The sequence below is a fragment of the Bos indicus x Bos taurus genome, chromosome 10 (assembly GCF_003369695.1).
Source record: "Bos indicus x Bos taurus breed Angus x Brahman F1 hybrid chromosome 10, Bos_hybrid_MaternalHap_v2.0, whole genome shotgun sequence".
NCBI classification, from domain to species: Eukaryota; Metazoa; Chordata; class Mammalia; order Artiodactyla; family Bovidae; genus Bos; species Bos indicus x Bos taurus.
In genome coordinates, this window is record NC_040085.1 from 79,695,202 (window position 1) to 79,706,867 (window position 11,666).

The following is an 11,666-nucleotide window of genomic DNA, read 5'->3' on the forward strand; positions in this document are numbered from 1 at the left end:
CATGATTGACCCCAAACTCTGCTTAGCAGTCTTCAGCCCTGGCTAGAATCACCTACGGAACTTTAATAACATACCAGTGTCCAGTCCCCAGCCCCAGAGCTTCTCCTGATTGTAAAACTTACTGGGCTACCCACATCCTTGGCTTCTCTGCCCAGGGGAGTCACCGATTTCAGGTCCCAGATCTTCTACTAAGGAGCTGTGTGACCTTGAGCAAGTCATCTGAGGCACACGGTCCTTATCTTTCAAATTATGGAGAAGGGTTCCTCCCCCAACTGTGCCCCTAGTCACTGCGTACCTAGCCTCTGCAAGCCCCACTAATTCAGGTTCCTCCAAAGGAAAGAATTTTCAGGTAGAAATCTGCATTGCTGTTTGTTTCTGAGTTTGGAGTTTTGTCTTTATCTGGAGATCCTCAGAGAGACCTAAGATTCTGCCCAGGCTTCATCATCAGACTGGGAGAGGGTCAAGGCCACGAGGTCAGAGGCAGAACTGGAAGCTTGGTGAGCCAGCCCCGTAGGAATGGAAGCAACCCCATTGCATCCCTATCTATCCCCGTCTCAGAAGGCATCAGGAGAGCAGAAATGAGGGCATCCATCAGGGACAGGAACACCATAGCTTTCATCACCCCGCTGGACCACTGGCTGTGAAACTCTCACACTGGAAAGGGTCTAGGGCTTGTCCTTGGGCAGGAAGGGGTGCTGGTGAGACTAGGGCTTTGCAGCCAGGCTTAGGGCAGAGGGTGGAATCGGATCCAGGAGGAACAGCTGGGCAGAGCTCCTGTACTGCCACAAAGACTGGAGGGGGCACGTGTGGTGCTGATAAAGACTCGAGAGGGGCCCCGGGGTGTGAGGGAGGAAGATCCAAGCTCTCTGAAACTGTCCAGTCATCACCTGTGGCGCTCCCAGAGTCCAGAAGGCCCTAAACTCAGTTAGTATTGGGAGAAAGCAAACCCGCACAGGTAAGAGTACGGGGTTCTGGGTCAGACTGCCTAGAGTCTGCCTCCTGAGCCAGACTCAGAGTACTGTCTCCTCGGGCATGTTTCTTAGCCAACCTGAGCCTCAGTGTCCTAGGCTGTAACTGCGATGAGCAGTAAATACTCACGGTACAGGACTGGGAGACTCAAGTAAGATGATGTATGTTAAGAGCTTAGCGCAGCGTCGGGTATACAGTAAGTCCCCAGCTGTTAGCTCGTAGCAGTATAGTCATCGTCATTGTCGCGGTATCAGTGGTGGTGGTGTGGGCGGTACAGTAACAGCAGTCGGAGCAGCAGCAGCAGCTGTGGTAGTAATGACGGTGCTGGGGGCAGTCGGAGGAATAACAGTGCCAATGGTAGTTACGGTAGTCGTGCTGGTGGTAGTAAAGGTGCGGTTGGTAGGCAGTATTTTTTCTAATCTGGGCCAGCCTGCCAGGCTTGGGAGAGGTCCAAAGGAAGACTGCTCCAGACACAGAAGCAGAGACTCATCTGACCGTGCTGGTAGAATGGCCCCAGGGGCCAGGGGCCAGAGCAGAGGTGGATCCCCACAGCACGCACTGTGAGTGCCCTCTTCCCATGGAAGGTGTGATGCAGAGGCTCTGGGGCCAGGTGTGTTCTGCAGACCCCAGGGCAAGCTAGGGGTGAGCCCCAACACAGAGGGGCATCAGAAGAGGCATACAGGAAGCTTTATAAACACAAGCAGGGATTTATCTTAGAAGTCATTTTCAGTTCAGTCATCAGGAGTCTTTTTTTTTTTGGCATGCAGCTTGTGGGAGCTTAGTTCCCCGACCAAGGATTGAAACCAGGCCTTCGGCAGTGAAAGCAGAGAGTCCTAACTACTGGACTACCGAGGAAATCCCTGGAGGCACTTTTTCATCTACTCCCTTCCACTGCTTCCCACTGGAGAGGGGCTGCCTGCTCAGGAGGTGGATTGGGGAAGACACGTGTGTTCCAGGTTCTAGAGATGCCACGCCCGGCCCAGCTCAGTGGAGAGAGAGAGGCGGGCAGAGGGTGGATGGAGTGGAGGCACTCACGTTTGATACAGTGGTTGGTGCTGTTTGCCGTTGTCCATCCCGGGCAGCACTGTCCCCCGCAGACATTCCTCCTGTGGGGCCACCAAGACAGGGTCAGCGTGGGATGCTCAGAGCAGGATTATTCACAGAACTTGTCTGATGGTCCTGCCCTTTACAGGCAGGGCCTGGGGAAACTCTGCCAGGCTGGGCACTGTCCCCCTTCTCAAGGGAGGCCGCACGGCCCAGGGGCGGGCACTAAGACAGAATCCTGATTCTGCCACTGGTGGCACGACCTAGGGAAGCGTCACTCTCATCATCTGTACAAGGCAGATAATAATACCTGCCTCATGGGGTTATTGGGAGGATTCAACAAGATAGGGATATAGAGCCCCTGACACAAGAAGGCACTCCACTGGCACAGGGATCACGAAGACAACCAAAAAGCAAGTTCAGAGTGGCTCAGTCCCTTGCCAAGACTAAACAAGAAGTGTCAGGGCCAGACTCCAACCTAGGTTGACCCAACTCGAAGTCACGCTCCAAGTCCACGTGGCCTCTCACCAAAAAATAATCACCATGGCCCTTGCCAACAAATGTTGATAATCCAAGGGAAGCTGGAAGACACACACACACACACACAACAGCCTTAAGGACCTACATCTGTATCCCCTGCCAACAAATGCACACTGGGAGGAGCCTTAGCCCTCGGGCAGGCTGGTACAGGGTGAGACCGAGCAACTGGGAGGGTGATGGAAAAAGCCAGGCTCCAGAATGTCCTTTAAGAGGGGCTGAGGAGGTGGCAGGCTGGTGGGACAATGGGGCTGGGGACTCAGCGTAAGCCGCTCTGCGTGGCGAGTACACTTTTTATTCGGGCAGGCTGCTGGAACTTACTTGAAGGGGGGATAGTCCTTCCCCCAGCACCGAGGACACTGACCCCACAGGAGACACTGACCAGCAGCTGCCATCAGGGCCATTCACCCAGCCCACCCAAACTCTGCCCTCTGGTCTCCAGTGGAGCCCTACAGCACCAGGAGCTTTCACCCACCCTGACTGTCGATCTATAGACCCACTTGCCCAGACCCCGGTGAATTCCCCAGAGGGATCTTCTTGGAGAAGACCTCTGGGGTCTTGCCTCCCCAGCTCAGACTGGGCTGGGCTCTGGCCTCACATATCCCATGGTTTCCATTAGAAATTGTCTACCAAGCACTCACTGAAACGCAGGGTAAGCAGGGCGGCAGAGGTATGGAGTCCGAGAGTCGGGATGAAGGGCTGACCAGGAGGCCATTCCCATTACCTCTTTGGCCAGCATGGGGGCATCTGGTCCCACTTAAGAGTTTGGTTGACGTTTGTGTCGACCCCAAAGCTGGTGTGGTTTTTGAAACCTTACAAAACATTCAAAATAAATCCCTGCCATTTGAAAATGCTGAGGCCCATTTCTGGCCCTTCGGCCCAAAGCTGTGGGGAGCTGCCTCCCAGGGAGCTCACAGAATGTCCCCTCGGCCGAGGGCTGTGCCGTCTTGGTTACCTCGAAGCCTCTCTGGACTGCTTCCCTCAGTTTACTGGTTCCCTGAAGGCCTCCTCCCCACCAGGATCTCAGTCAGTCACTGGGTTCTGCAGAAAGGGCTGGCCCTCCTACCCATGGCTTCTGAGTTGTGTGCCCCAGTGGGAGGGGGCACGACCCACCCATTTGTAAGTCATTATCCCTGGTGGTGGTGACAAGGCCTCTGAGAGGCCTGGGAGGTCTTTGAGAGGAAAAACAGGCAGCAAGCCCTGGGAGTTTTCTAAAATCTAGCGTCCGGGGAAGCCCAGAGAGCACAGACCGATGAAGCTGCCCGGCCGAGAGGTCGTGGCGTGGAGCCCAGCTCCAGGAGGCCCCCTGAGCCTGTCACCCTAGATGCCCTCAAGATGGCCACAGAGCTGACTGTAGGAGGGCAGCGGCTCGGCCTGCCCTGCCTGCCCAGGGTAGAGCCTTCAAGGCCGCCAGGGCCACCAGGAGAACTGGTCAGGATCAAAGCTGCCAAGCAAAGGAGCCACGCTCAGCTAACAGGGCCTTCCAGAGAGATCCAGGAGACCAGCCAGAGTCTTGGGTGCAAGCTCCAGGAGGTGCCTGATGGGAGATGAGTGTTCAGTGGGCTCCGGTTAGCTGGAGAGAGCAGATGAGACTGACTAGCTGGGGCAGATGACTCAGGGGTTCTGGCTCTCTGGAAGATACCGCTCAGAGATTTTTATAAGCCCAGCCTTCGGGGCGGCACTGCTCCGCAAACATTAGCCCGATATCCAGCATCACTGCCCAACCCCTGGGAACGCATCTGGCTAACAGCCTAGGACAGCTGCTGTTCCACCTGGAACAAATCTGGTCATACTGGTTTTTTGTTACAGCCGCCGCCAGGCTCTCCACTGGCCTCTACAAAGCCAACCCGACCCCACCTGCCTATAGAGTCTAACTGCCCCCATCACCCCTCCCTTATCTCCACGGCCACCCACAACCAAAGCCATGACACAAAGTTTGCCGTCCCCTCGCTGTACTACATGTGGGCACCGTTTGACGCCTTTGCTTAAGCTGCTGTCTCTGCCTAGATGGCCTTACCTCTCTTCTTTGCCGACTGAAATCCTTGGCACGCTCCAGATCAAACATCACCTTCTTCGGGTAGACCCTCCCCTGACGTCTACCCAGCCTTCCCTGTTCTCCAGCCTCCACACGGTGTGCTACCGATCGTCTCAGGCTGCTGGTGTATGTGTCGAGTACCTTAAGGGGTCTTATTCCTCTTTGTGCCCCTAAAGTCTAACACAGGGCCTGGCATGTGGTGCACCTTTAATACCTCTTTGTTTTACTGGAGCCAGTGTTTCCCAAAAAGGTGAATGAACAACACTGAGGGTAGAAAAGGGGATTTGAGGTTACCATACTCAGAACTTGCAGCAATGCTGAATCACACAGGGAGAAAGTGATTCCCTTTTTAGCGATGTTTCTAGTCTGATTAGATCAGTGAGGAAAAATCTCTGTCCGAGGTTGGGTTTTTATGCCAAGTCCTCTCCCCTCAACACTTGCCAATCTCCCTTTCCAATAGGGTGAACACACTACAGGGCTGAACTTCCTATGATAATGGTATCTGACTAGACTTGGAGTACATTTTGTTTTCATTTCAATTTTCCTACAGTTACCTTCTCTTTATGACAAGTGGTACCATCTTCAACTTAGGATAGTGATACAAAGTGTCCTTGCAAATGGATTTATTTATTTATAAAAATGAGTCACGCACTGTTTGTAATACCAAAATATGTAACTCATCTAACTGTCCAAAAACAGAAGGATGGATAAATAAACTGTGGTATATTCAGACAATGGCATAATATCCAACAATTAAAATGAATAAACTTGGGCTGATTATATTAACTTAGTTAAATCTCAAAAATCTAATGAGGAGAAAGCAAATTGTAGAAGAATAATGCAGCATGGTATCACTTACCTAAAATATGCAAAACAATGTTATATAAGCTATGGATGCACACATCTGCAGCAATCGTATAAAAACATAGGTTGGCATCATTAGTAAATTCAAGGTAGTGGTTAACATTGGGGGAGAGGGGAGACAAACTTGCAGAAGATATTTCAACTAAAAAAAATCAGAAGCAAACTATGCCAAAATATTAAAGTTTGAAAAAATTGGATTGTTAGTTGTATTATTTCCAATACCTTTTGTAGGTTTATAAGCTTGTATAATACTTCATAATATAAAACACTTGAAAATAAATAAAACACAAAATCCTGTTATTTTTAACAGTTTATAAATTTAAAGAAAATAATAGAACAAGAAAAAAAGAGGAAAATATTATGAAAGTGGTATGCTGTGAGGCTAAGCTTAATAAACACTGAATACTGGGAAACAATAGCTTAAAAACTCCCGTGTGGACTGTAAATTTCAATAATGCAGGAATTGTTTCTGCTTTGGTTACTCTGTGTCCCAGACACCTAGCGCTATGCCTGGCACACACTTAAAATCTTCATTGTGTGCAATAAATCCCCACTACATGGCAAGTTCCACGAAGACAGAGGCTGTCTTGGCCACTGCTGTATCCCCATGGTCCAGCAGAGTGCCTGGCATACAGGAGACCTTCCAAATATTTGTTGAATGAATGAAGAATCCCCAGTAGTAGTGATGCAATTCCAAGGTTTACCAGCAGGTGGCACTTAGTCCTTGCATGCATGCAAGCTTAGTCCCTTCAGTCCATTCTACCCCATGGACTGACTGTAGCCCACAAGGCTCCTCTGTCCATGGAATTCTCCAGGCAAGAATACTGGGATTCTCCAAGGTGCCCTCCTCCAAGGTGCCCTCCTCCAAGGTGCCCTCCTCCAGGGGATCTTCCCGACAAGGATCAAAACCATGTCTCTGGTGCCTCCTGCACTGGCAGGCAGGTTCTTTAATTCTAGCACCACCTGGTTGGCCCTGAGCAATTCTCAAGGCAATTGCCAGAGAGGTCAGCCTGGCCATAAGCCATTAGTCAGAATGGACTTAGGGAGAAGAAGTCGATGGACAATTGCCACTCAGTCCCTCCCCGGCTAGCTGGAGTGCCTGAGGAACCCACCCTTTATCAAAGCTGCAGAAAATAACCTGGGGGAGGAGTCAAACCCAGCATGTGCTGGGTGATGTGTGCACCTGTGTTTGGCAGATGCTTATGGGTGGCATCCAACCCAGGTACTTACACACCTGTGCACATCTACCAGCCATATCCTGGTAACAGTCTGCTATGCTCATCACCACCTCCTTTCACAGCTGCTAATAGTTCATCCTCCCACCTCCACTCCACTATTCCTCCTCCCCCCAACTCCCACCAGAATGCTGACAGGGTAAGCTCTCTCCGTGATCTGGCCCAAATCTATGCCTCCAGCCTCAGCCCTGTGGCTCCCCGACACCAAGGTACAGACCTGCCCTTAGGCCACTGCCCACAGTAAAAAAAAAAAAAAAAGCCCCTGTCCTCGGGCAGTGTGACATCTCGGGGTCCTACTCCTGCTACCCCCACCTTCTTCCCCACATGAATCCCAGGGGCTGGAGCTCACAGGGCTTCTTTTTCCTGAGTGCCTCAGCCCAAATCATCCTTTCCTTTATGCTTTAACAGGAAGCTTCTGGTACTAGAAAGCATGTTGGCCAGTGCATATGTGTTCATTTCTCCAATTTGACTTGAAGTAATTGAGCTGCTCTCCTGGCAGGAACAATGTCTTTGTCTCGGGCCGCATCCCCTGTCCCTAGCTTGGCACACTTGCTCTTAGGAAGCACGTGTTCACTTGCACAGCCATTACTGCTCGCTGACTGATCCTCTGTTTAAGCCACTTGGCAGTGCCCAGGTCTCCTCTGCGTCTGCCTTAAGCCAGGCCTTGCACGGACAGTGAGACATTCCTTCACCCATTAAACAGGTACTTAGAAAGCTGCAACTAAACTCGAGCACTGTTCTAGGCACTGGTGACCCAGCAATGCAGAATACAAAGCCTCTCTTTTCCTAGAGCTGACATTAGTGTGCCCTGGGAGATCAGACCATAAAAGCAGAAACATAATATGTCAGATGGGAATTACTGCTATGAAGAAACATACAGCAGGGTGAAGAGAGAGGGTGGGGCCTCTCTAAACAGAGATTTGAATGAAGAGAGAGAATCCTGCTGAAATATAGGAGAGCAGTGCTGCAGCCAAAGAAAACAGGGAGTGGAGAGGCAGTAAGAAGAGCCTCAGGAGTAGCCCTGGGGATGCAGCGCCCTTCATGCTATGCTCCGGGGGACTGAACCCAACTGGCAAATCGGGCCCAGGCCCAGAAGGGCCGCCAGGTTCCTTCTCAGCCTCCCCGATGATGCCCCATACCGGGCACCCGTACTGCCCGGGCTCGCCCGCCCTCCATTCTGTAGATACCTGTCCCACTCCGGCCAGGCCCAGCGCCCCGCAGCCGTGAGAATCCTCATCTTGGGGGGGGGGGGGGGGAGGATGGCTGGGGAGCGTCCCCTACGCCGCGAGGGCGCCCTCGGCAGGCAGCGGATGTTGCATCGGGAGCGGGGTGCGGGGGGAGAGACTAAATGGCAGGGTTGAGGGGAGACCTAGTCCTGCAAAGTCGTGCTGACACCTTGCTGCACAGGCGCACACACAGACCCACTCCGCCATGGACCCACAGTGTCACAGCCACACCCGCGGACAGGTTTCCTGCCCAAAGTGCCCCCGAGTCCACGCCCACTTCCTCGTCCAGCCATCCGCGGACCCAGGCCGGCCTGTGCCCCAACGCACAGCTTTGTCCCCACGGCAGGCGTCGAAGCCTCGTTCCTGGAGATGCATCAGCCCTCGCGCTCTGGAGCCCCCACCCCCACCCCCGACATCGTCCACCCACCGCGCACTAAGGCCGCTCAGCTTCTCCCGGTTCTCAAGCGCCTGGAACACCCACTCCGATGCCCTCTCCGCGATCCCCTTCGGATCCCCGCACCTCTGCGGGCAGCGGGCGTCAGCAGACACCGGTTAAGGCAGACGGGAGGAGCGCGGGCGAATGCACTGCCGCCTTGGGAAAGGATTTAACGTCGGATCTGGGCGAGAGCTGGTACGAAAGGGTGTGGACGGTGTTTCTCTTTCCTCTCTACTTTTTGAAAGCGGGTCAGATAGAGCCCCAGCTTGGGGACCTCGGTCTGTTTCCCGCAGTATTGAAGACAGAAGGGAGACAGGCAGAGCCCCCGCCCTGTCCTCTCGTCTACACATCCCCATCCCTCCACGAACGAGTGTTCGGGAGACCGACCCTCGCTCCCTCAAGCCCCCACCCTTCCCTCTCCAGCGCTCACCCCGTAAGGCGCCCTCGCGCAGCCCGCGGCCGCTGCACCGTCTCGAGACGCGGGAGAGCCGGCGCGGCCCGGGCCCGGGGTGCGGACTGCTGCTGGCCCGAGGGTCGGCTTCTCCAAGTCTGCGCAGGTGGCTGGACTCGCCGAGGCTGCTGTGCGCGGGGCGGCCTCCTGGCTTCCGCCTCGGTGGACCTCCTGGGGCTCCCCCAGCTAGGCTGGACCAGCTCCGCGGGCGGCGAACCCCGGACGGGCGCGTCTTGCTCCCGGAACAGACTGTACACCTTGGCTGTAGCAACTACGGGGCTGCCCCCGGGGCGCCGCAGCCGACTCGCGTCTCTTCCAGCCGGCTCGTATCTTCCCACCGGGTCCCTCTGAGCCTGACCCATGCCCACGAAGAGAGCCAGGGTGAGCGGCCAGAAGCTCCTCCAGGGGTTCTGCAGGACGCGCCCAGGGCAGCGGGCGGTGGTTGGGGGCCTCATGGAGCCGGGGCGCCTGGAGAGCTGCGCGCGCGCGCGCGGGGAACGGCCCCTGGGGCTCACAGTCGGTGCGCCCGTCGCCCGCTGGCTGCGCTCCGGTCCCCTGCCGGTGGCCCGCCTCTTCCCGTCTAGGGGGCCCCGAGTCAGACTGCGGGCTAGGCTCTCCCTGGAGCCGGAGCCAGGCGGCGGGAGCGGCAGGGGGCTGCGCGCACCGAGCCTGGAGGCCGCGCTGCGTCTCCCGCTGGGCGCGCACCGCTGTTGCACCTTCGCGCCTTCTCCCGGTCGCTGTAGCCTTCGGAAGGAGAACTGGAGGGTTTTATTTTTGGAAACCTCCCCCTGATTTTTCGTCTCTTTTATCCACACCATGCCCCCTCCTCGGAGGGACAGTTCAGCCCCCTTATTACGGGAGAGGGAGAGAGAGGAATTTCAGGAACACCCACTTTGGCACCGGGAAGCGAGCGGGCGGCGAGGGGGGTTAACCCGTGAGGAGCTGGGGGCGGCGCAGGGCCGACCCGAGCGAGGGCTGGCAGGCGAGATGACAACTGTCGGGACAGGGGCACCCGAGCCACCTTTCTGCTGTCCTGGGCAAGCTGAACTGCTGACCTGTCCGGAACTGATCTCCCGCCCCTGACCTCAAGGACAAACTCCATGGTTGGAAGACTAAGGCTGCAGCCTCGAAGGTCTGAAGGAGGTCGGGAGAGGTACCAAGAACGGCATGCCAGATCGGACCCTAAGTACGGGCTCCGGACCCTTCGCTTCCCGCCCGAGCCACTGGGGGCTTCGGCCCGGGGCTGTGGCTGGAGCCGGGGCAGCGCGGGGCAGCTCGCCTGTCTCCGCCGCGGCGGGACGCGGGGAGAGCGCGCGGGAGGGTCGTCTGGAGGCGGGCGCCCTCTGGTGGACCTGGCCGCGTCCTTGGCTGTCCTGCGGCTTGTCCAGACCTGCCGCTGCTGGCCGCCCTCGCTCCTTGATCTTAATCCCCTTCCTGCTGCGTCAGGGTCGAGCCTACAAGCCCGAGGCGGTGATGGCGGCGGATCCCGCAAGAGGTGTCCTCTTTTTTTCACCGAGGAATAAACATGGAGGATCTGGAACAAGGTCACTTAAGGAGACAGCGTGTGAGCAAGAGGTGAATGAAATCCAGTCCTGCAGCCTGGAGTTCAGATCCCATCTCTTAGCCTCCCATTCCACCTCTCCCTCCCTCAGGATTGCTTCTGACTGATGCAGTGTGTGCTCCCATCTTCTGCGTCCGCAGGGAGAGGGCAGGGATGCTAGAATGCCAACGGCCACCCATCTTAGAACCCCTCGGCCATCAGCTCCTCACTCACCCCCGTGGTCCCCTGCCCTAAAGTCTAAAGGCCTGGCAACCATCCCTGCTCCCACCCCCTGCATTTCTGCAGCCTACTGCTTCTTAGGGCTTTCCCTGGTGGCTCAGATGGTAAAGAATCTGCCTGAAGTGAGGAAGACCTGGGTTTGATCCCTAGGTTGGCAAGATGCCCTGGAGGCGGCACGGCAACCCACTCCAGTATTCTTGCCTGGAGAATCCCATGGACAGAGGAGCCTGGCCGGCTACAGTCCATAGGATCGCCAGAAGTCAGAAACGACTGAGCGGCTGAGCACACACACAGCACACTGCTTCTTGAGAGGCAGAGACCCAATAGGCAGGAAGACACTGGTTTATAACATCCCACCCCACACAAAGGACAGACCCAGTAAATATCTAATGTTGAAAATAAGCCTCAACTCTTGACCCTGGCCTCCAAAGCCCTGCGTGACTGGCCCCCTCCCTGATGTATCTCACCTTGGCCTGGAGAGCTCACCACACTGCAGCTATGTTGGTCTCCTCTCTGCTTCTTGAACAGACTAAGTTAATGTCCACTTTTGCTCTCCCTGAAACACTCATCTCCAAGATGTTTTACAGGATGAGCTCCTTACCATTTCACCTCTCAGCTCAAACATCACCTCCTGGAGCAGCCATCCCTGACGCCCTAACCTAAGAGCAGCAGCCTTCCCACTCCCAGTGAAGTGAAAAGTGGAAGTGTTAGTTGCTCAGTCCTATCCAACTCTGCAGCCACATGGACTGTAGCCCTCCAGGCTCCTCTGTCCATGGAATTCTCCAGACAAGAATACGGGAGTGGGTAGCCATTTCCTTCTCCAGGGTATCTTCCCAACCACCTCTCAAGTCATCGCTTTCTCATACATCACCCTGTTTCACCTTCATTGCTCTAGACTAGTTGAAATTATTTATTTGTTTGCCTAAATAATTGATTTATTGAATGGGCTGAACTTGAAGAGGGACAAGCAGGAAGCAGCTCTGTTTTTCTCCCCTCATTGCCACAATTCATACTGTGGTGAATTTCTCTTCTCCACCCTTAATGACATCTCAAGCAGAGTCCTTGGCTGCCCATCCCCACCAGTCACAA

General features: G+C 55.0%; 1 protein-coding gene across 3 annotated transcripts in view; it reads right to left on the bottom strand.

The window, feature by feature from the left end:
- The window catches only part of LTBP2 (latent transforming growth factor beta binding protein 2), a 110,326-nt gene extending 99,661 nt beyond the window's left edge, over positions 1 to 10,665 (bottom strand). The window contains exons 1-2 of one of the 3 annotated variants that reach the window (XM_027552433.1): positions 8,777 to 10,665; positions 2,005 to 2,075 (exon numbers count right to left, since the gene is read on the bottom strand). In XM_027552433.1, the coding sequence (XP_027408234.1) occupies positions 2,005 to 2,075; positions 8,777 to 9,615 (910 nt within the window). In that variant the 5' untranslated portion in view covers positions 9,616 to 10,665. The remainder of the gene's footprint in view (positions 1 to 2,004; positions 2,076 to 8,776) is intronic. The other 2 variants (XM_027552432.1, XM_027552434.1) reach the window with 2 other exon arrangements.
- Positions 10,666 to 11,666: the final 1,001 nt, after the last annotated feature.